This window comes from Pseudophryne corroboree, chromosome 3 (assembly GCF_028390025.1).
Source record: "Pseudophryne corroboree isolate aPseCor3 chromosome 3, aPseCor3.hap2, whole genome shotgun sequence".
Lineage (NCBI taxonomy): Eukaryota > Metazoa > Chordata > Amphibia > Anura > Myobatrachidae > Pseudophryne > Pseudophryne corroboree.
Window position 1 is genome coordinate 573,528,181 of NC_086446.1, and position 25,624 is coordinate 573,553,804.

The 25,624-nt window shown below is 43.9% G+C and overlaps 1 protein-coding gene across 2 annotated transcripts in view; it reads left to right on the forward strand.

The window, feature by feature from the left end:
* Positions 1–25,624, forward strand: part of ZSWIM8 (zinc finger SWIM-type containing 8) — a 131,433-nt gene that overhangs the window by 43,976 nt on the left and 61,833 nt on the right. For both annotated transcript variants that reach the window (XM_063961345.1, XM_063961346.1), the window contains exons 2-6: positions 9,293–9,446; positions 11,913–12,007; positions 18,338–18,510; positions 24,299–24,406; positions 24,571–24,652. In XM_063961345.1, the coding sequence (XP_063817415.1) occupies positions 9,293–9,446; positions 11,913–12,007; positions 18,338–18,510; positions 24,299–24,406; positions 24,571–24,652 (612 nt within the window). The remainder of the gene's footprint in view (positions 1–9,292; positions 9,447–11,912; positions 12,008–18,337; positions 18,511–24,298; positions 24,407–24,570; positions 24,653–25,624) is intronic.

Below are 25,624 nucleotides of genomic sequence, written 5' to 3' on the forward strand. Positions count from 1 at the left end.
GCTAGCAGTGTTGCACGGGACCTGTCATAGAAACATAGAAACATAGAATTTGTCGGCAGATAAGAACCACTTGGCCCATCTAGTCTGCCCCCTTTTTTTTTTTTTTTTTAATATTATTTTTTATCTCTAACCTTATTTGATCCTTATTTCTTTGTAAGGATATCCTTATGTCTATCCCATGCATGTTTAAATTGCTCTACTGTCTTAGCCTCTACCACCTCTGATGGGAGGCTATTCCACTTGTCCACTACCCGTTCTGTGAAATAATTTTTCCGCAAATTTCCCCTGAACCTCCCCCCCTCCAGTCTCAGTGCATGTCCTCGTGTCCTTTTGCTTCTCTTCATTTGGAGAATGTTTCCCTCCTGGACTTTGTTGAAACCCTTGATATATTTGAAAGTTTCTATCATGTCCCCCCTTTCCCTTCTCTGCTCCAAACTATACATATTGAGATTTCTTAGTCTTTCTGGGTATGTTTTGTGATGTAGGCCATGCACCATTTTAGTTTTAGTACCTGTCGGCTCACTCGCGACAGGTATCTCCCGCTGCGAGCTAAATGTACGAAGACACGTCTGTAAATATTCTCTGTAAGACATGTAGGTGTACCGAAAGATGTTAATATTAAGCAATTTTTTTTTTTTTTAATCAAGTAAATTTTTTATTGAAAAAATTTTTTTTTTTCCATTTGGTTACATAAGTGTGGTAAAGAGAGAAAAGCAGTAAAGAAAAGAAAAGGAAGAAGGCAACAGTTCAAAACATACAATTTACAATACAATGCATTATGCTGATCAATAGGTATTACATTGATTTACATTGTAAATTAAAACATAAGGCTTGTGGTGCTTGAAATGAGAGGGTTGTGCTCGGAGCGCTCGGTCCAGCCATTAAGACATTGTCGTCGCTACTTGCTTAGTATACGTGAGTAAAGGGGAGGTCACAATTACAAGTATAGGGTTGTGTGTGTCCACAATCTCTGCCTATCACCGGGCTACGTCAATTCCGCACTCGGCCGCACCAGAGTCCATCTATCCCACTTACGGTGAAACTTGGACACAGAGTTGCGGGATAAGTACATTAGCCTTTCATGCCCTATGACCAAGGTTACCAGGGCTCTCCACTCCGATACTCTGGGAGGGGTCTCTGCAAACCAGGAGCGTGCAATGATGACCTTGGCAAGCGTGATCAGACACAGGACATACTGATATGTGAGCAATGAATGGGTTTCTTCCAGGTCCACCCCGAAGAGGCAGGTTCTGGGATTAATTTGGGGAAGAGATGGGTCAGTAGTTAATATGTCAGACCAAACCCAAGTCCAAAATTCATAGACTTTCGGACAATTCCATAACAGATGCCAAAAACCAGCATCTGCCATCCGACATTTGGGGCATAAAGTGTCAGGTCTTAAACCAGCTCGTTGGAGAAGTAGAGGGGTTCGATAAACCCTGTGTAGGATAAAGAGATGCACCTGTTGATATCTAATGCAAGGAGTGGTAGACCTGGCGGAACCCAGTATTTGTAGCCATTGTTCGTCTGACAGGGGGCCTATATCATCTTCCCAGCTCAGCCTAAGCGGATCTAAAGAGGCAGGTAGGGTTCTATTGTTTAGTGAGGCATATATTGTTGAAATTTTACCTGTGGAGGGTAAGCGTTGCAGCATAAGTTTAACTGGAGAAGGGGAGATGGAAGGGGCCGTTTTGAACTGGGTCTGTATGGCGTGTCTTAGTTGGAAGTATCTAAATAGGGCTGTGTTTGGGAGCTCGAATTCAGCCTGCAGTTGCGCAAATGATTTAAGATAACCATCCACATATAATTGCCCCAGGGAGGTCACCCCACTTCTTATCCAAATATTGTCTGTTGACAGCTTCTGAAGTTCCATATACGAACTATTAAACCATAAGGGTGAATCTGTTTCTAGGTCGGCCCAGTCATAGAGGTTGTGTACTTGTTTCCAGACCAACAGAGCCTGTCGCAGGATAGGAGGAAGACCCGTCACTGACATTCCCGAAAGCAAGAAAAGGAGGGGGGTGAAGGAGGGTCCAACCCAGTCTGTCAAATATCCCTGTAGGGTCGAGCCACCCACTCCTGTGATCCAGCCGGAGAGGTGCACCAGCTGCGCTGCCAGATAATACAGCCTGAGATTAGGCAGGCTCGCCCCCCAGTGAGTTTGGTCCTACAAAGTTTTTTTATAGCTATCCTCGCCGGTTTATGACCCCAGATAAAGGAAGATATGAGACTGTCAATGTTAGCAAATATTTTTTTAGGGAGGTAGATGGGGGAGTGTTGCAGGACATATAGGTACTTAGGCTGGATGGACATCTTAAAGAGATTGATACGTCCCAATACTGTCAGTGGTAGTGCCTTCCATGTGTGGATCTTACTTTTAAAAAGGGCTGTGATAGGGTCTATGTTCCACTTGGCATATTCTGATGCTGGCCCCGTGACCCAAACACCCAAGTACTTAAATTTCAGAGTCCATTGCAGTGAGTGTGACGTGCATATCCCCTCCGGGATATGTCCTGAAATGGGAAAAATAAAGGACTTGTCCCAGTTTATACATAAGCCAGAGTATTCCCCAAATTCATTAATTGTGTGAAGCATAGCCCGGAGTGAGGCATCTGGGTCCCTAAGGAACAGCAACATATCGTCGGCATACAGTGAAATCTTATCCACCGTGGAGCCGGCTGCCAGTCTCTGAATATTCGGGTTGTCCCTTATCATACAAGCCAGTGGTTCTATAGCCAATGCAAACAGGGCCGGGGACAACGGGCAACCCTGTCGTGTGCCCCTGGCCAAAGAGAATGAGGACGAGGTATACCCATTAACAGAGACACGGGCTGCTGGAGAGGAGTACAGTAATCGAACCCACCCGATGAACACAGGGCCCAGGCCAAACCCGTGTAATACCTGCCAGAGGTAGGACCACTCAACCGAGTCGAAGGCCTTGGCGGCGTCGAGAGACACCACCACTGCCCCCGAACCCAGCAAGCCATCCCCCTGCAGGTGATAGAACAGCTTCCGCAGGTTTTGCATAGTGGACCTTCCCGGCATGAAGCCCGTCTGGTCCTGATGTATAATAGACCCGATGACCGCGTTAAGACGGATGGCAAGCATCTTTGCAAGAATTTTAACATCTGTGGACAGTAGTGAAATAGGGCGGTAGGATTCGGGAGCCCTGGGATCCTTCCCCGGTTTGGGCAGCACTATAATAGTGGCTTCAGACATGGACGGGGGAAGTTCACCAATTTCAAACAAGGTATTAAATAAATCTAATAAATAAGGACTGAAGTGGGAGTTACATTTTTTATATATCTCCACTGGGAGGCCATCCCCACCAGGTGCCTTGGAAGAAGGGAGTGACGACACAGCGTACTCCACCTCCTCCAGGGTGAAAGGAGCCTCAAGTGCTTCAAGCGCCTCCCGCGATAAATTGGGCAAATTCACCCGCGAGAGGTAGGAGTGCAGTTGCTCGTCGGTGTGGGAGACTCCTGACGAGTATAGTTTGGAATAAAAATGTTTAAATACCCCTGCTATGTCTTTCCCCGAGTAGCAGAGACTGCCATCCCCATCGGCAATACACTGAACAGTGCGAGAATGGGTTTCATCCCTGGCCAGGAAAGCCAGGCAACTGCCCCCCAGCTCTGCCTGAAAGTACTGCCTGTGACTGGAGAACAGCAGCCTACGCTTGGATTTATCAAAGAGGTAATCGGCCCACTCTCCCTGTGCGTGCAGCCACGCCTCCCGATCCGACCGGGAATGTGATTCTATGTATACAGATTCCAAATCACGGCAGGCCTGTTCAAGTCTCGCTTCCTCCCTCCTGTTAAACGACTTGATGCCGGCTATTCTTTTAATAAAGGTACCTCTAATATATGCTTTGTATGCATCATGTCGGACAGTGGGGGAGGAGTCTGGGGGGTTGCAATCAAGGAAGACTTTCCAGTCCGAGAGAAGGTCGGAGCCCTCTCCCATTAGATTCAACCAAAATGGGTGCAGTTTCCACTGACTGCTGCCCCTATCGTGCGTCATAGACAGCTTTAGTAAAACCGGTGAGTGGTCCGATATACCCCTGGACAAATATGTTAGTTCAGAAATTCTAGGCGATAATGACGGGGAAATAAGGCACAAGTCTATCCGTGACAGTGTGTTATGGGTAGCGGAGTGACAGGAATAGTGCGCTATAGTAGGGTTTCGCACTCTCCAGATATCCATCCAGCCAAGCTCAGCAACAATTCTTGCAAAAGGGGTCGGGGCAGGGGGGAGGGAGGTGGAGTCGCGAGACTCCCGCCAGCGGTCTATAGACAAGTCCATGACGTTGTTGAAGTCACCCACACTAATAACCGGTGTGTCAGGGGATTGGGCTATAAAGTCAGCTGCCTTACTTAGAACTTCACTGTTATGGGGGGGGGGGATGTATATAGCCATGATATGATACAGTGCATGATGTATGACAGCACGTAAAAACACATAACGACCCTGAGGGTCAACGCTGCTATGCTCCAGGTGAAAGTTTACCGATTTTTTAACCAATATCGATACCCCTCTGGCACTGGAGGAGAACGTGGAGTGGTAGGCCCACCCAACCCATGGTCTCTTAATGGCCATGACTTTACTACCATACAGATGAGTCTCAGAGAGGCATGCTATGTCAACTCTGTACTTTTGAAGTTGTTTCAGGACAAGTGAGCGTTTAATTTTATCATTTAAACCACGGACATTCCATCCCATCAGTCTAATCGTGTCCCTCCCCGTGGCGTCTGTATTAGATCCCATATCGTAGAGCGCCGTGCATGGGCACAAGGAGATAAGTCGTGGGAGACGGAAGGAGTATAGTGTGTGAGGTAGGGTACCCAGTGAATCGTGTCATAATAAAACCATACTCCCTAACTTGGAAAACCCGATTAGGACTGAAAGGCCGAGGCCGAGCACACTCCAAATGTGACATCTGAAATACCATACATTTCCATAGCGTTAGAGCACCATGATCAGTTGCAGAGAGAAAAAAAAGGGAGGAAAAAATAAAGAAAAGGAAAGTAACAACAACAATAAAACATCCCATCCCGCACCCACCCTGTATGACCAATAAGCAACCTAGTGTCATACCTATACCCTAACAAAACTAAATTAAACTAGCTGGGTACAGAACAAACCAGCTGGGAGAACAGAACTGTGGGACTAGATCCCTAAGCTATCTACAGCAGGGAACTCCCGCATATAGAGCTTAGCAGGTGTAGTGGCCCGATGCTAAAAAAAAGGAAAAAACCCCAGAGAAGTAAGTGACATGCATCAGCCCATAGGGGTAGAGACAATAGAAACCATACGGTTTACGCTATAATAATTACCCACGCCAACTACATATGACCAATACGAGTTCATTCAGGAGCTGGAGGTCTGTGTTCCAGCCAGGATTCCACATCTTTCGGGTTTGAGAAAAAGTGCGTGGCGTCGTTGTATATAACCCTCAGACGAGCCGGAAACAACATCGAGTATTGGATATTCCGATCCCGGAGTTTGCGTTTGACAAGAGAGAATTGGGCACGGGATTTCTGGACTTCAATGGCAAAGTCTGGGAAAATTGAGATCGTGTGGTTGTCGAACATCAGCGGGCCCTGGAGACGAGCCAGACGAAGTATAGTGTCTCTGTCTTTAAAGTGAAGAAGACGAGCAATGAACGTTCGAGCAGGAGCGCCTGGTGGAGGAGGACGAGTCGGAAGACGGTGTGCTCGTTCTACCGCAAATTGTGGGCTGAAGGCTTCACGTGTAAACATCTTAATCAGCCAGTCTTCAAAGAATTTCTCCGGGGCTGTTCCCTCTGCCCTCTCAGGTAGCCCAACCAGGCGGACATTGTTCCGGTGGAGTCTGCCTTCTATATCGGATAGCTTAGCGTGAGCCGATGATAGTTGTGTAGAAAGATCGTCCATCTTAGTTTTAAGTGGATAGGTGGTGTCCTCCAGGTCCGAAATGCGGTGCTCAGTCTCACTCACTCTTTCACGAATCTTTTGGAGATCCTGACGGAGTAGAGAAACATCTATCTGGACACGTTCAATTTTATCAGAGACTCGTTGCTCTGAGGCAGCAATAGCCTGTATTATTTGCTGCGTGGAGTGCGTCGAGTCGTTTAAGGCTGGGTCCTCGCCTTCAGAGCGCGGAGATTGAGGGTTACGAGCCGCGTTGGAAGTGGATTGGGAGGAGGAGGATTCCCTCGCATATTTTTGTAATTTCGCGGCTGCACCTGTCTTCCCCATTGTAATGTCCAGTATATTGCACAGGAGGCTTGTAGAGTAGGATTACAAGTGTGGAGGAATATGGAGATTGAGCCGTAGCAGCGCACTCCCAAGTGGCCCAGACACAGGATCAATGTGATGATCACAGCTTTCACGTGCAGCGGGTAGGGGGGACAGGGAGGTCGGTGTTTTATATAGAGATGTCAACACGTTGTATTTAGGCAGAGATATAGAGGCGTAAGCGTGTGCAAATTGGGGTGTAGTGCCCTGTATTGCTCCCAGTATGTGCACTAACCAGGCAAGGAATTAGTGCAGGAATGGGCAGGTAGATACATGCATAGAAATGTGGATGTCGGAATGGTATATCCTATCTATCTTCCAGAGGGGAGTATTGTCCAGGTAGGAGAACATTGCAGGGGGCACCGCAGGGAAGGTGTATTTACCGTGAGCCACAGGAGCTGATGATCTGCCGCTTAGCCTGCAGTGTTCTCCTGCGGTGGCTTGTGGAGTGCAGGCCGCGCCGTGTCTCCCCGCAGCGGTGAAGAAGGCCTCTCTTCAAGGTGCAGCACGTGGGACGCAGCCCGGAGTCAGCGTCGGCCCCGGAGAGCGCCGACCCGGAAGCGCCGCGGACTCCCTGCGTCAGGAGAGCGAAAAGCGGAGGGACAGCCGTAGGACGTCCAGGCACCGTGGCGGCAAACAGGAGGTACTCGGCCGGGGAGCGGAGGGCAGAGTGTCAGGCAGGTGTCTCGCCCCACGCTGGCAAGATGGCCGCCGCAAGCAGCTCTGAGACAGCACCCGCAGTATCCTCCGTCAAACGGCTGTTATATTGGTCCGAGGGGACCGGCAGGTAGTTCCAGCGATGCACCAGCAGTTAGGGCTGAAGTAGAGTCACTTTTTATGTAGATAGCATCGGGCTAAAACGGATTAATGTAGGAGTTTGTGCGGGAGCTTAAAAGCTATGCTCCTACTCCATGCTGTGCCAAGCCACGCCCCCAATATTATGCATTTAACATGAGTTTTTAAGGCTTGGTAAATATCCTTTAACGTTTACTGTATAGAAAATAATGTAATGTGAAGGAAACCCATAATAATAATAATAATAATAATAATAATAATAATGTGAAGGGACCCATACACATTAACAAGGGTGTGCTTTGCTTGCTGTCAGGGTAAATGTGGCCTGCAGTATTTGGTTTTGGTACAATATTAGTGTTACCGCCAGGAACTGTGCAGGGCAGGGCGCAGAGGTGCTTGCAGGGGTAATATGTGTCGTGAGCATCGCCACTGGGGTCAGTGCAGCCACATCTTCGTCAGTAATGGGGGCATGCCCCAGCCGTGCGATGTCATTAATGGGAGCGAGTGCTGGGCTTCCCCCAAACTGTCACTTTTAATGTGAATAGATGCTGTGTGTGTGTGTGTGTGTGTGTGTGTGTGTGTGTGTGTGTGTGTGTGTATATATGCATGCATCTATTCATGGGGCGGCGGCAGGCTGTTTTAGCAGGACTCTGGTAAAGGGGCAGGGCGTGTTTTGTCCTTTATAAATTGTGGTGCCTTGTAAAACAGCATAGCGTGAAGACTAAATATAATTTACTTGTATGACAGCACTTAGTATGTACATAGCACTCTGTGGCAGGGATGGTTTGAGAACACACTTTGAGCACTCTGTTAAAAGCTAGAAGGACAAAGTACAAGGCTTTGTCTTCACTTGTAGCAGGTGTTGTATTTCAATGCCTATAGGTACAAGCTCTTATAATACTATGCATTTGTATACATCTTTTTTGTCCACTGTGAAGATCAGGTCCTGAGTTAGTCTGCTCAGGGCAGGTTGCCTCTGTGAGGGTGGATTGGGGAGCTGCGTGGGCTCCCTCCCTCCGTGTATGAGGGTGGTGGTTCATGTATAATTTACAAGGGAAAAACAGAATCCTGTTTTATTTTTTAATTTTTTTACAAAGTTAAAGTTTGATTATGGTAACTTTAATTTTAGTTCAGTTATGTAGAGTAAAGCTAATTTTATGACTTTAGGCTGACTCCTCTGCATGACTGGTTGTACTGGCTGGCCAACCGATCAGAGGTGGGGGGAAGAAAATTCTCTGTCTGTAATTGGTTAGCCTGGGAAGTGACATCAGACATTGGTTTTTCTGGTTTTCTTTTTGCTCTTATGCACATTTTTTTTCCTGCCCTTTTTTAATTACATCAGATGATGAGTGTTTTTGTTATATTAGGCACATTTATTTTTATTTACAATGGCTACATATCTTGGGGACCACTAGTTTATTAAATGGGTACCATTTGGGTAGCAAAGTTACCACCCTGGATGTCCCATAATTTTAGAGCTCGGAATCACAACACCAACGGGGCGATTCAATTGTTTTCCATACAGCTGCCACTAGATGGTACCCGATGGAACAAAAATTGTTGCTCTGTTCGGGCGTGAGTGCCATGGGGGCACACATTTCTTCTTGCAGCATCCTGAGGTGGTGATAAGAAATGTGTGAAAACTCAGTGGTTTGAGCGCCCTAACCAGGTGCTTCGATAGATTTAGCTGCTATGTGCGGCTAAACCCAGTCTAACCAGGCATGGCTAGTGCGATCATTAATAGGTGCCTGGAACAATTGAAATGCTCTATCTTGGGTGGAATTCAAATGTTATCGCACCCCAAATCTCCCGTCTAAAGTAACGGGACATCGCAAGGCAATATTCAAATGCCTCCACTGATCGCGCCCATTACACTCTGGTTTAGGAGGGCAAAGCACCTAAAGCCAGCTAAAGTAATGGATGAAAAGACCCGTTTGGACACCAAACAGGTCTCTGTATGCACATTTCAGCGCGCTACTATCGGGGGTTGCAAGCTGAAATGAACTTGTTATTAGAATAGCTGCCGGCGGGCGCAATCGCTGGAGGGAGGGGGGCGACATTTGAATCCGGCCCCATGTGTCCTTGCCATTTTACTTTGCCTGACCGGTTGTTTGTTATACAAAGCTTATTATAAAAGTATTGCAGCCTTATCCAATTGAGTAATTTCTTGTTTAATCTGTATTTGTTTAGCTCATAATTATCCCTTTTCTCTCATTTAGATGGCCTTGTGAATCCACTAGTGGAACTGTCTGCGAAGCAGGTAGCATTTCACATTCCATTTGAGGTGGTGGAGAAGGTTTATCCGCCTGTGCCGGAGCAGCTACAGTTAAGAATTGCATTTTGGAGCTTCCCGGAGAATGAGGAGGATATAAGGTGCGTTGTTCATCACTGCAGATGTGTCTGCTTAAAGATCTCCACCAACTTTTGTGTCCTCTTCCAACTGATAATAGAATGATTTAGGAATAATCTGCTTTCTACAGTATCTTTAGTAGTCTGACATAAACATCTATGCAGCTCTACAAGAATAGTAAGTTGAGATGAGGGTCCATGCTGTAAGTGTAGACAAAGCGTTCCTCATAATGATCAGTAGTTTACTATGTTAGGACATGTTAAACACTCTGATGAATGCTGTACAGGGCAGGGCACCATACAGTAGGTGGATGTATAGTACAAGCTTCACCGCTGCAGTCACGTATCTCTGCTGAAGTGCTTTAGCTGTTTTTCTATGTACTGGAGCTTAATGAGCTTTATAGTGTGCAAGAGCTATAGGGAGCAGTGTTCCCTGTTGTCTTGTTCCTGAATGTTGCGCCTCAGTAAAGGTGCCTACACACTTAGCGATATAGTAAACAATATCGCCATTTTCCCCCTACTGAGCTATATAGTTTACTATATCGCCCAGTGTGTGTGCAGCTGACAACAAGCAATGCGTGACTCCGCGGGTCGTTAACAACCCACGGTCTCGGCTGTGCATGCAGCTCAATTTGGACTCATCGTCCAAAGCTGTATGCTTCGGCCGGCCACGGCATGATGTCACTGTGTGCTATCGCTAGTGATATCTCACAGTGTGTATGCCCGCCGTTGGGCCGCCCAGCCCGGGAAGGGAAACACTAGGTGAGGTCGCTCACAGAGCACATCAACTATTGTGTACCCACCTTTTATGTAGCAAATTTAACTGCATCTTCTGAGCTACTAGGTGATCAAGGGTGAGATACATCAAGATTTGTATTTTGAATGCGATGCATCCCGCCACTGATCACATACATAGCTGTGTTTTATTATCGCCGTATGCATGAACATTTAAGTAAAGGTCTGATTTTCTGATGAGAGCTGTCTTTTGCGGTGTGGGGACTTCGGGTTTGTGACCCGAAGTTCTTCTGTGCGTGCGTCATATGATGCATGCGTCACAGGGGACACGGAGGGATCTGTTGGGATGGTTCTCAGTGCACATCTCAAAAAGAAACCCATAAGCTTCTATTCGATAACACTACTGAATCCAAGCTCCAGAATGTACTGCAATCCAGAGCTTAGTGTACATGTGAACAGTACACACACCTGTTGACATTTTGATGCATCTTGCCCCAAGAAATAAAGGGTTCTAAATTGTATCAAACTGTATTAAAAATCTATCACTGCTTACAGTGCACTGCTGACTGCATGACAAGGGGTGTTTAGTAGACAGGGAAATCAGTGTCTTATCTTATTCCACATAATTGACAAGAGAAGGTGGGTGTGTTAAACATATTTAGTTAATGTCTGTACTGTATAGTTATTCCTATAAGTCACAGTAAATTATGAATTACTGATGGTAAACTTAACCCCATAGGGCAAATAGTGCTCATTTTTTAAGTTGAGTAATTTTTATTGCGTTTTCCATAACAGGCCATATAAAAAGAAATCAAAGAGCAGAACATGAACATAACAAAAGTTCATAGTAACAGTGTTGCAAACAGGACAGACTGTTGAACATGAAATATGACTCAAATATTAGGCAAAAAAAAAATAATTGCACGGCAAATAGTAGTTTGTAAAAACAATATATAGATAAAACAATAATAATAAAAAATAAACAACATTAAATGAAAAATTGTGGGTAGCAGTTCAGGTCATTGACATTGCAAACTGTAATATACTATTATATAGACGCAATTCAATAATTGTCGGAAGCTGCCGTCTTGTCTGAAAGACGGCAGCTTCTGACAGGTTTAGGTCCGAAGGGGTTCCGACCTATTCAATAGGGGTCCGTTTTTCCCGACAAGTCGGGAATTCCCGACTTGTCGGAATGCACGTGGATCGACGGCTTCAGCTGCCGATCTGCGTGTATTGTCGGAAGCGCGGCCAAACCCGACAGGTTTTAGCCCCGTTTCTGACCGTGTCAATCCGACTTCAAAAAAAGCGGATTGCCATTGTCGGGACCGGGCCTAACCTGTCTGGTTTGGCCGGCATCGAATACTGACCTGTCGGAAAGGATCAGACAGGAATTGAATACAGCCCTATGTGACACAAATAGTGCTTATTTGACCGACATAATTTTTTGAAAGTGCCTTCACGAAAACTGTGTAGGTGAGCGTCGGTGTGACTGGGCATGCTAGAGAAAGTAAAACCAATACTTTAAAGTAGAGTCTATAATCATATTTGGACCACTTCCTTAATTGCAGCTTTTGTCCCCCCCCCCCCCTCTTTCCTATGCTGTTATAATAGGGTAGATTCCATTGGTGGCTTTTGTATGACAAAATCATACACTTTGAGGGACTCTCGTATCATGTGGCATCCTTAGGAAAAATCATCTAGAATCTAGTTATTCGGGAACGCTCCACTTCATGCTGTGTCTTCTTCCAACAGGCTTTACTCCTGCTTGGCAAATGGTAGCGCAGACGAGTTCCAGAGGGGAGAGCAGCTATTTCGTATGAGAGCCGTGAAGGACCCTCTACAGATAGGTAATGATCAGTCATTAATATGCATACAAATGTCCTTGATCTAAAATAAGATATAAGTACTGTTATCTTTTTCATTGTAATTGGTTGTCACAAAGAAATATTTCTGTGCACCTTCCAAATGTCTGCTAAACTTCATATAACTGCATTGCCACATAGATAAAATGTTTGCTTGCCATTTTAATATGAATGCAGAACTGGGGATGAGAAAGAGGACCAATAACATGTCTGCGGATATGTATTGGTCTTCCCACACGCACCCCTTTTATACAGTGTCCATGCCTGCGGATATGTATTGGTCTTCCCACTCACACCCCTTTATACAGTGTCTATGTCTGCGGATATGTATTGGTCTTCCCACTCACACCCCTTTATACAGTGTCTATGTCTGCGGATATGTATTGGTCTTCCCACTCACACCCTTTTATACAGTGTCCATGCCTGCGGATATGTATTGGTCTTCCCACTCACACCCCTTTATACAGTGTCCATGCCTGCGGATATGTATTGGTCTTCCCACTCACACCCCTTTTATACAGTGTCTGTCTGCGGATATGTATTGGTCTTCCCACTCACACCCCTTTTATACAGTGTCTATGCCTCCGGATATGTATTGGTCTTCCCACTCACACCCCTTTATACAGTGTCCATGCCTGCGGATATGTATTGGTCTTCCCACTCACACCCCTTTATACAGTGTCCATACCTGCGGATATGTATTGGTCTTCCCACTCACACCCCTTTTATACAGTGTCCATGCCTGCGGATATGTATTGGTCTTCCCACTCACACCCCTTTATACAGTGTCCATGCCTGCGGATATGTATTGGTCTTCCCACTCACACCCCTTTTATACAGTGTCCATGCCTGCGGATATGTATTGGTCTTCCCACTCACACCCCTTTTATACAGTGTCTATGTCTGCGGATATGTATTGGTCTTCCCACTCACACCCCTTTATACAGTGTCCATGCCTGCGGATATGTATTGGTCTTCCCACTCACACCCCTTTATACAGTGTCCATGCCTGCGGATATGTACTGGTCTTCCCACTCACACCCCTTTATACAGTGTCTATGTCTGCGGATATGTACTGGTCTTCCCACTCACACCCCTTTATACAGTGTCCATGCCTGCGGATATGTATTGGTCTTCCCACTCACACCCCTTTATACAATGTCCATGTCTGCGGATATGTATTGGTCTTCCCACTCACACCCCTTTATACAGTGTCCATGCCTGCGGATATGTATTGGTCTTCCCACTCACACCCCTTTTATACAGTGTCTGTCTGCGGATATGTATTGGTCTTCCCACTCACACCCCTTTATACAGTGTCCATGCCTGCGGATATGTATTGGTCTTCCCACTCACACCCCTTTTATACAGTGTCTGTCTGCGGATATGTATTGGTCTTCCCACTCACACCCCTTTATACAGTGTCCATGCCTGCGGATATGTATTGGTCTTCCCACTCACACCCCTTTTATACAGTGTCTGTCTGCGGATATGTATTGGTCTTCCCACTCACACCCCTTTATACAGTGTCCATGCCTGCGGATATGTATTGGTCTTCCCACTCACACCCCTTTTATACAGTGTCTATGTCTGCGGATATGTACTGGTCTTCCCACTCACACCCCTTTTATACAGTGTCTATGTCTGCGGATATGTATTGGTCTTCCCACTCACACCCCTTTATACAGTGTCCATGCCTGCGGATATGTATTGGTCTTCCCACTCACACCCCTTTATACAGTGTCCATGCCTGCGGATATGTATTGGTCTTCCCACTCACACCCCTTTATACAGTGTCCATGCCTGCGGATATGTATTGGTCTTCCCACTCACACCCCTTTATACAGTGTCCATGCCTGCGGATATGTATTGGTCTTCCCACTCACACCCCTTTTATACAGTGTCTATGTCTGCGGATATGTACTGGTCTTCCCACTCACACCCCTTTATACAGTGTCCATGCCTGCGGATATGTATTGGTCTTCCCACTCACACCCCTTTATACAGTGTCCATGCCTGCGGATATGTATTGGTCTTCCCACTCACACCCCTTTATACAGTGTCTATGCCTGCGGATATGTATTGGTCTTCCCACTCACACCCCTTTATACAGTGTCCATACCTGCGGATATGTATTGGTCTTCCCACTCACACCCCTTTATACAGTGTCCATGCCTGCGGATATGTATTGGTCTTCCCACTCACACCCCTTTATACAGTGTCCATGCCTGCGGATATGTATTGGTCTTCCCACTCACACCCCTTTATACAGTGTCCATGCCTGCGGATATGTATTGGTCTTCCCACTCACACCCCTTTATACAGTGTCCATGTCTGCGGATATGTATTGGTCTTCCCACTCACACCCCTTTATACAGTGTCTATGCCTGCGGATATGTATTGGTCTTCCCACTCACTCCCCTTTGTACAGTGTCCATGTCTGCGGATATGTATTGGTCTTCCCACTCACACCCCTTTACATAATGTCACAGGCTGGTTCTCGGATGGGGCTGGAAGACTAGCAGTGGAGTGCAGTGCAAAATGCGTGTGGACTGTAATAATTTGCTCTCTCCCTAAGTGGTAATTAACAGGATGTCAAAGCCTTGCCAACTTTTGAAGATGTATCTTCTTTTATACACAGCTGCACATTAAACATATATCTGAAATGACAACATTTATTGTCTGTTACAGCTGTATAGTTTCCCCTATTTACATGCCAGATATAGAATGCATATTAATGAGCATATCAACAGCTACCTACTAATTAGAACAAGCTCACTATGATACTGACAATTTGGTGATGTCATCGGGGGCTGGCTTTTAATACATTGGTTCTAAGTGATCATGAGAACGGTATTGCAAGAAGTTGCGCCTGTAACTGCAGCTAATTTAAGGCACTTTTGATCTGAGTGGGGGCACAATGTAAATAACATTCTCCATAATAGGCCTAATTCAAGGTTGATTGCAAAAGCAACATTTTCCTCTAATGGGCAAAACCATGTGCACTGCAGGGGGGGGCAGATATAACATGTGTAGATAGTTAGATTTGGGTGGGTTATATTGTTTCTGTGGAGGGTAAATACTGGCTGCTTTATTTTTACACTGCAATTTAGATTTCAGTTTGAACACACCCCACCCAAATCTAACACTCTCTGCACATATGTAATATCTGCCCCACCTGCAGTGCACATGGTTTTGCCCATTAGAGGAAGATTTTGCTTTTGCAATCAACCTTGAATTAGGCCCAGTGTGCGTTTATTACTGTATATAAAAGTAATCCTTTAGTCAGTATATATAATCATCATTAAATATTTAAAAGCTGCATGGCAAATTACCTGTAACGCTAATATTCATCCGCCTTGGTGGCACACAGTGGGCACCTCTTCCTTGGGACCCCTTATGTTACTTTACATAGAGCTAGCACTGTAGCCTAGATAACTTACAGAGTTGTTTGGGATTTCTTTGTGAGACGGTGGCAGTGGTGTGGATGCAGGAAAGGCTGGAGACCTCCTGTATTATATGCACCAAGTGTGTATACATTATATATTTGTCACTGTCTGGGCTGACGTAAGATTAGTTTATTAAAAATTATCACTGGTGCCAAAAATATCAGTAAAGGTCAGAGATGAGTCACTGCTACCCGGGATCTCTATTTTAAGTCTTACGTATGATGTGTGTGGGTAAAGATTAGAAAGCCAAGATTACATGAAATGTGTGCGTCTGAAAATGCTGCTGGATGCTCTGGGACATTATCTATAAATACACCTGATCCAAAATGCTAGTTAGAAATATCTCAAATATTGTGTTTAAGATCATCAGAAGTAAAGATATGTACTTTAGGAGGAGGAGATGTGGAAACAGTTTTCATATACTGTATGCACAGATTCCAGTCAGAAGATTATATGTTGGATGCTAAAATGTGAGGCCAATAGCTTGCACCTAGCTATGTAGATTGCAGCGCCATAGTAATGGGCGTACCATTTAACTTTGCAACCCTGGTTACAAGGCTAAGGAGTTGGCATGGTTGCTGCTCTGATGGCACCTGTCTTCAGCTTGTGGGAGCATGGAGTGGCACCCCGCTTTATGGAAAGGTGCAGGTCGCATTATTAGGACATGCCTGCCAATGTCACATAGGGCAGGGATTCTATTCAAGGGGTCTCCTGTGCCATGCTATGGCATTGGTATGTTTGCTGTCTTAAAGAATCCCAAATCCTGAACATTGTTTTATTTGTAAGATCGATTAATAACATATACACAAATAGAAGTGCAATAGTTCCCATAACTTGTGTGTGTGTGTATGTATGTATGTGTATATATATATATATATATATATATATATATATATATATATATATATATATATATATATATATAATATGTATGTATTTTGCCTTCTTCAGTCGTTTTGCTTTAACCACTTGCCTGGCATGGTCGCATCAGATGCGACCATGTCTGCAAGTGCTCTATCTGACCTGGTCGCAAAGGATGTGACCAGTCAGAGAGTGTTAGCAGCGGCAGGGAAGTTAAACTTCCCTCTGCTGCTGCTGTCAGAGGGGCTGGAAGGTCCCTCTGCCTCCCTGCACTCTCCCCCTGTGTCTGCCGTGCTGACGATCACTGCTGATCGGTCAGCACGACAGGATCACCCACTCCAGCGGCTGCAGACAATGGCAGCCACTGGGGAGAGTAAATGAACCCTCCCAAGCCACCCCCAGACCCCCGCGATAGTCGCAATGTTCTCAATGTTCCGATGGTCGCAATGTTCCCAAACAATGTTTCGATGTTTGGGGGAAAATATTTAAAAATTTAAAAAAGGTTCCTTTTTTTAACTAAAATCATTTGGGATAGGGTTAAAGTCATGTTCTTCACTTAATTCACTCATAAAAAAAAAAAAAATTCGGAGAGTTTTTCGGTGAAATAAATCATCAATTAAGTGGTTAAAAGCACACAAAGGGTTTTACTGCAGGCAGTAGCTAAGGGGCAGATGTACTAAACCGTGGAGAGAGAGAAACTAGCAACCAATTAGCCCCTAACTGTTATTTTTCAGACCCAACCTGTGACATGGCATTTAGGAGCTGGTTGGCTGGTACTTTATCTCCATCCACTAGATCTCTCTCCAAGGCTTAGTACATATCCACCAAGTGCTATGGCAAATACTCCAAGCCGAGACTCTCTCATCCAATTTCTTGTTATAATTTGAACTTGAATATTTGGTTGATGTAAGTGGTGGTTAGGTCTCCAGGAACGTCACGCCCCATCCCAGCATCGCCATAACGTGTGTGAAGTCTGAGAGACTCTAAGTTACTAGCTCACAAGCGCATCTGTTTTTAGCAAACTTTTTTTTAAAATGGGCAAAAAAAGAGTTTTTAATAGTAATGTGATTAATCTTTAGGTCATAGTATAGAGCAGGCCTGGCCAATCGGTAGGCATTTGATATGCCGGCTGTCGGGATCCCGGCGCTCAGCATACCGGCTCCAGAATCCCGACAGCCGGCATGCCGACAACTATTTTCCCTCTTGGGGTGTCCATGACACCCCTGGAGGGAGAATAAATAGCATGTCACTGTGCCTGCAGCGTGGCGAGTGCAGCGAGCTCACAAGGGGCTCTTTTGCGCTCGCCCTGCTGCCGGCATGGAGGCGGTTGGGATCTCGGCGCCGGCATACCGTAGTAGACCCAGCCAATCTGTAGCTCTCCAGCCATTGTGAAACTACACATCCGAGCATTCCTAGCAGAGATGTTGCAGGACGTGCTGGAGAGCCACAGGTTGGCCAGGCTTGGGAAAGAGGCATACATTTAAATAAGAAATGTATTTGGGTTGTCTGCTATAATGTCTATAATTAAAAGACAAAAAAAAAAAATTGTAGGTGAGTGTAACTTGATAGATTTCTATACCTGAACAATCTGGCAATAGGTCACAGCTGTGTGATATCGGTGACGTCTTGTAATAGTCAGTATAGCTTACCCTTTCTCAGTGATGTCTGCTGTAATGCATAGTGCCACATAATGCCAGCTTATGTCAATCACAACATACTACTCTTATGTGAACGTTTGCTCCCAATTACCAGCTCCCATGCCCAGCTGAAGACGAATGAGTGACATGAACTGTTCTCTCTGCAAAGTTACATTTACTGTGTCATTTCTTCTACAACAATTGTGAAACCGAAACGCATTCCAACACCATTTCCACAGTAAAATAATCAGAAATAAGAAAAAGCCTGTTATTTCGCACAATGTGGTATTTGTTTTTTGAGAGTGGAACACTGTTTTCGCATAGCATTGTGGTTTCTTAAATGACATCAAGTATTTTGCTTTTTACAGGCTTCCATTTGAGCGCCACAGTGGTACCTCCGCAAATGCTGTCCCCGAAAGGCGCCTACAATGTGGCTGTGATGTTTGACCGCTGTCGGATCACGTCATGCAGCTGTACCTGCGGAGCTGGAGCCAAGTGGTGCTCTCACGTCGTGGCCCTCTGTCTCTTTAGGATACACAATGTTCGTGACTTGTAGTTAAGATGGAATCATTGATCCTATATTTGTGCCCCCTCTAGTATACCTTTTAATATGGTAGCACTCATGGAAAATTAGTAGTTGTACAGCAAGATGAAAGGTTGAAATGTATTGACCACTCTTCAATACATTTCAAATTAGCACTGATTGCTGTTATTATAGTAAATAGAGAGAATTAGCCAGACAGCGCTCTTCTGATCTCAGCTGGGAGTTGTCTGTGTAGTATCTGCCGGTTTCCTGATTTTCTTTGATTAGTCCCAATGAACCATTCAGCTTCCTGCAGTACGTGTAGAAGTGCATCAGTCACCAGAGACTGTTTTACATGTTTTGCAGGAAAAAGCTGTCTTTATCCCCCTGTAATGAGAATGTTTGTACTGTATTGTATTTTAGTCTTCTATGTAAACCGGGATCCGTTCTTTAGGTCGACATTGTCTTGGTCGACCACTATTGGTCGACAGTAAGTAGGTTGACATGTACTAGGTCGACATGACAAAAGGTAGTGCAGCGGTAGTGGAGCGAGGCATCTGGCTCGAAGCTTGCTCGCCATACGAAGGGAACACGTGTGCGCTAATTGGGGTTCCCCGTCAATGTACGGAGAAAACAACACCAAAAAAAGTGAAAAAACTCATGTCGACCTTTTGTCATGTTGACCTAGAGTCCCTGTTGACCTAGAAACCATGTCGACCTACTTACTTTTGACCAATAGTGGTTTACTTAGACACTGTCAACCTAAGTCTTGTCTATCTAACACACCACACCCTTGTAAACCAGCGGTATGGTGGTAGCTGGGTTTTTTATGATGTGATTTTTTTGTGTGGAAATATTGATTTTATTAGCTAGAAGGTCCCATTGTTTACCTGAAACCATTTCTAGGTATTTTTTTTTGAGTCTGACAAGAAACGCTTGTTATGTTAGTCTGTACTATCGGCCCACAAGATGTATGTATAATATAAACTACACCAGTCCCATTTGCATGGACACTACAGTTTCATTCGATTCCCTAAAACAAGGACCAGCCAATGAAAATATCTTCTCTGTCTTCATGTGTTTCCTGGTTAGCAGCATAGCAAGTACAAATAAAGAAATAAATAAAAACATGTATGTATGTATGTGTATATATATATATAAATAAATATATATATATATATATAGACAAACAGTATGACCCGGCACTCACAATTCCTTAATGAAACTTCCTTGGCTCACGGTGCCCTCCCTCAGGTAACGACCCGACAATGCACCAGAACAGACGGGCGGCACTCAGAGCATATGATCAAATGAAAGCGTGCAGTGACTTTATTGTCATGAAGACATCTACGTTTCGGGGTCGCAGCCCCGTCGTCAGGATAAGTGTAAATAAGCAAAATAAGTGATTTAAATACCTTAACTGCAGGAGAAACTCCTCCCGCTCGTGGAGTCCACGCCGCCCGGATCCCGGTCGAGACGTACCTCACACCCGGAAGTGACGTAATGCCGGTCCGTCCAGCTGACGTGTTGCCACTGAGGGGGAGATCACCATGGTTACTGTGCACATACAAAAGTAAAAACATGAAATAGGTTTACATAAGTAAAAAGAATGAAACGGTAATTACATGTACATTGCTATAATTGATAGTGATTAGAGTGCAATATGTGAAAATGAAAATCATAAAAATGAAAACAACGTGTCAAAAAACTGTGGTCACAGAAAGAAACATACCTTAAAGCAATGCGTTGTGTATGGATATAAGTGAATAAAGCATATCAATAATCCTGTGACATTAATATGAGAACATCTTAAAATTTTTTTAAAAAAATTTAATCAGAACTAGAGAGCAAGTATAAACTCTCTTCATAATGAACTATAATGACATGGTCATAAAACCTAATGCCTGGAGCTTATGAATCAATCTGACATATAGAGGTTTTAAAAAAATTCCAAAATATATGTATACAAAACCTACTGCATGATGGAATACATATCTAGAACACTGTATAGATACGAGAAAAACTCTATAACTATTGGTTCATAGGAAACATCTCAAATTCATATATTCATTTAAACCTTTCGGATAGATGGTATTTAATCTGTGTATCCATCTAGATTCTAGTTGCAGAAGTTTCTTGGATCGATCACCTCCTCGTAGTGATTTGGGTACCTGATCTATTATTCTGTACCTCAATGTGGCCATGCCATGTTTGGCTTTGGCAAAATGCCTGGCCACAGGTTGTTCACTGTCGCCCGATTTAATGGCCTCCCGGATTGCATACCTGTGTTGCGCCATGCGTATTTTAAACGTGCAATCCGTTTTGCCCACGTACGTTAATCCACATGGGCAAGTGATGAGGTATATTACAAATTTAGACTCACAGGAAAGTGGATATTGTATAGTAAATACCTTTCCTGTATGTGGATGTCTAAATTTGTCACCCGGGGTGAGATAGCTGCACGTTGTGCAGCCATTGCACCGAAAACATCCCGGTTTCCTACTGAGAAAGTGTCGTTTGTGCGTTTCAAAATTAGATATGTCGGTTTTAACTACATAATCCCTGATGCTTTTGTTTCTGGTGTGACTGACAAGGAGTTTAGAATCAAAAACTTCACCAAGTTCCTTATCCGATGCCACTATGGGCCACAGTTGTTTCATTTTTTTAGTAAGATGTAAACTACTGGTGTTGTATTGTGTGACCCATGGAAATCTACCTGTCAGCGTTTTTTTCTCTTTGGGGGCTAACAGTTGTTCTCGTGTGTAGTCAAGAGCTTGTGTCCTGGCTTGTTGTAACTCATTAAGTGGATATCCTCGCTCTTGGAATTTTTTTAGCATCATGTCTAAATCTAGATCTCTTTTTTCTGGTGTGTTGTCAATACGACACACCCGGAGAAACTGGGAAAAAGGTAGGCTGCCTGTGGTAGATCTGGGGTGGAAACTATCACGCTTGAGGAGATTGTTTCTGTCTGTAGGTTTGACATAAAGTGATGTATTAATTTTGCCATTCTGTACAGTAATTTGTACATCCAGGAAAGTAATTGTATTTGAATTGGACTCAATGGTAAATTTGACCGGACTAGATGTCAAATTGTGTGATTGTATCAAAGTGTGCAGTTGTTCCAGGGGCCCTGTCCAGAATATCAACACATCGTCTATGTACCTAGTGTATAACTTAAGGTGACAATTAATGTGTTGGTCTTGTAAGAATAAATCTTTTTCTACTTCCCACATGTATATATTTGCAAAGGCTGGGGCTACCGCTGACCCCATCGCACAACCTGTGCGTTGAATGTAATACCTTTTATCATGTAAGAAGTAGTTATGTGTCAAACTCGTGACGTCAATTGATGATAATGTAGTTTCAGGGGGAAACTACATTATCATCAATTGACGTCACGAGTTTGTACACATGCATACCGCATGAGGCGGGACTGCTTGCGGTACAACGTCTAATTACTAATAATCCGTTATTCAAAGGTCCAGAAACTGAGTTTTTCTTACAACTACTCAGATACACCTTGACACATAACTACTTCTTACATGATAAAAGGTATTACATTCAACGCACAGGTTGTGCGATGGGGTCAGCGGTAGCCCCAGCCTTTGCAAATATATACATGTGGGAAGTAGAAAAAGATTTATTCTTACAAGACCAACACATTAATTGTCACCTTAAGTTATACACTAGGTACATAGACGATGTGTTGATATTCTGGACAGGGCCCCTGGAACAACTGCACACTTTGATACAATCACACAATTTGACATCTAGTCCGGTCAAATTTACCATTGAGTCCAATTCAAATACAATTACTTTCCTGGATGTACAAATTACTGTACAGAATGGCAAAATTAATACATCACTTTATGTCAAACCTACAGACAGAAACAATCTCCTCAAGCGTGATAGTTTCCACCCCAGATCTACCACAGGCAGCCTACCTTTTTCCCAGTTTCTCCGGGTGTGTCGTATTGACAACACACCAGAAAAAAGAGATCTAGATTTAGACATGATGCTAAAAAAATTCCAAGAGCGAGGATATCCACTTAATGAGTTACAACAAGCCAGGACACAAGCTCTTGACTACACACGAGAACAACTGTTAGCCCCCAAAGAGAAAAAAACGCTGACAGGTAGATTTCCATGGGTCACACAATACAACACCAGTAGTTTACATCTTACTAAAAAAATGAAACAACTGTGGCCCATAGTGGCATCGGATAAGGAACTTGGTGAAGTTTTTGATTCTAAACTCCTTGTCAGTCACACCAGAAACAAAAGCATCAGGGATTATGTAGTTAAAACCGACATATCTAATTTTGAAACGCACAAACGACACTTTCTCAGTAGGAAACCGGGATGTTTTCGGTGCAATGGCTGCACAACGTGCAGCTATCTCACCCCGGGTGACAAATTTAGACATCCACATACAGGAAAGGTATTTACTATACAATATCCACTTTCCTGTGAGTCTAAATTTGTAATATACCTCATCACTTGCCCATGTGGATTAACGTACGTGGGCAAAACGGATTGCACGTTTAAAATACGCATGGCGCAACACAGGTATGCAATCCGGGAGGCCATTAAATCGGGCGACAGTGAACAACCTGTGGCCAGGCATTTTGCCAAAGCCAAACATGGCATGGCCACATTGAGGTACAGAATAATAGATCAGGTACCCAAATCACTACGAGGAGGTGATCGATCCAAGAAACTTCTGCAACTAGAATCTAGATGGATACACAGATTAAATACCATCTATCCGAAAGGTTTAAATGAATATATGAATATGAGATGTTTCCTATGAACCAATAGTTATAGAGTTTTTCTCGTATCTATACAGTGTTCTAGATATGTATTCCATCATGCAGTAGGTTTTGTATACATATATTTTGGAATTTTTTTAAAACCTCTATATGTCAGATTGATTCATAAGCTCCAGGCATTAGGTTTTATGACCATGTCATTATAGTTCATTATGAAGAGAGTTTATACTTGCTCTCTAGTTCTGATTAAATTTTTAAAATTTTTTTTTAAGATGTTCTCATATTAATGTCACAGGATTATTGATATGCTTTATTCACTTATATCCATACACAACGCATTGCTTTAAGGTATGTTTCTTTCTGTGACCACAGTTTTTTGACACGTTGTTTTCATTTTTATGATTTTCATTTTCACATATTGCACTCTAATCACTATCAATTATAGCAATGTACATGTAATTACCGTTTCATTCTTTTTACTTATGTAAACCTATTTCATGTTTTTACTTTTGTATGTGCACAGTAACCATGGTGATCTCCCCCTCAGTGGCAACACGTCAGCTGGACGGACCGGCATTACGTCACTTCCGGGTGTGAGGTACGTCTCGACCGGGATCCGGGCGGCGTGGACTCCACGAGCGGGAGGAGTTTCTCCTGCAGTTAAGGTATTTAAATCACTTATTTTGCTTATTTACACTTATCCTGACGACGGGGCTGCGACCCCGAAACGTAGATGTCTTCATGACAATAAAGTCACTGCACGCTTTCATTTGATCATATGCTCTGAGTGCCGCCCGTCTGTTCTGGTATATATATATATATATATATATATAGATAGATAGATAGATAGATAGATAGATAGATAGATATATAGAGCTTAATTTTAATGGGGCATTAATGCCACACAATTATATTTTTAAAATAAGCTTCCCCATTAAAGACATGGTATACCAATTGCTTTTTAATATTACTTCAATTCCAGTAAGTTCAATGAATCAGTTCTGTACAGAATGTAACTGTAGTATTCTCCATAGGCGTCAGCAGTCTGTTTGCGAGCCCCTGTTTCAGAATCCTTGTCTCGGCTGCAGAGAGATCAGCTACAAAAATTTGCCCAATATCTCATCAGTGAGCTGCCACAACAGGTGGGAGTACTGTTCTTGGTATATGTTTCCATTATACGTAAAGTAATCTGTCATCATTTGTTTTTGGGATTACTTTGTAAATGTACCTGTAGGATAGCATCTCTGAGCTTCCATATAACCTCGCCCTTTTGCAAAATGTTTTAATTGATTCTGTATTGATCCAGATTCTCCCCACTGCTCAACGTCTTCTGGATGAACTGCTTTCTTCACAATCAACTGCTATTAACACAGTTTGCGGAGCCCCAGGTACGATGCATGTTGCTATCACTCATTGCATACAACATATGCTTTTATTTGCATTTCTGTTGTTAAAGGCTTGTCTTTTCATTATCTGTTATATTTCTGTTCTGTGTATGTGGCAGTGTCTAATGATTACAAATGAACGGAGATTCACATTTGCAGTGGGACCTCTTGCATGTCCTCATGACACATGGGCATTACTATTTCCTCTTCATCTGAGGTTCCATTGCTAACTCTTAGTGCTCAATCCAGTTACAAGCGAAGGGAGCAAGGGCTGTTGCACTGACGTTATCGTTATTTGCCCCCCCCTTGTGTCCCGAAGTCACCCCTCATTCGATTTTTGTACTTTGCCCCATTGGGGATGCACAAAAAAATCTGCGGGTCTGGCGGTACCATCAGTGCGGCGTACTGCCACACTTACTTGCACCCGTAACTTCATTGGCAGTTGGATTGAACACTTAGTAGGAGAGTTTAGGATAAGTGAAATGCAGGAAATCTTCATCTTCGTCAGTGCAAACTGTGCCCTATAGAACATTCCTCCTTCATGGTCCCTTTCTGTTACTGTACAAGTGCTATACCAGTAATCTCTAGTGTACTGCATGTTATTATTTTGGGCTTCAATTATAAAATGTGTTTTCTCCGGCAGGTTCCACAGGATAACATTAGGATATGATGGAGCGACAGCGGATTGGCACCAAACGATCACAAGCTTTCAGTCCTCCCAGGATGCAACGGGCTCGTCCATATATCCCCTTTTGGCTCAGGTAAATCAGTTTTTTGTGTGGTGCGGCAGGAGCCGGACCATGGTCACAGGGCTGCTGTTCTATGGCAGCCCTAAGCTTTATTAATTTTTTTTATAGTCTTACTACAGTATGTTTTCTGAGTGATCTTTCCTAACAGCGTCTTACACGCATATTGGAAAGAGTCGCTCCTACCACTCTCCGCCGGATCGCAACAACGCTTACCCGCGATACAAGT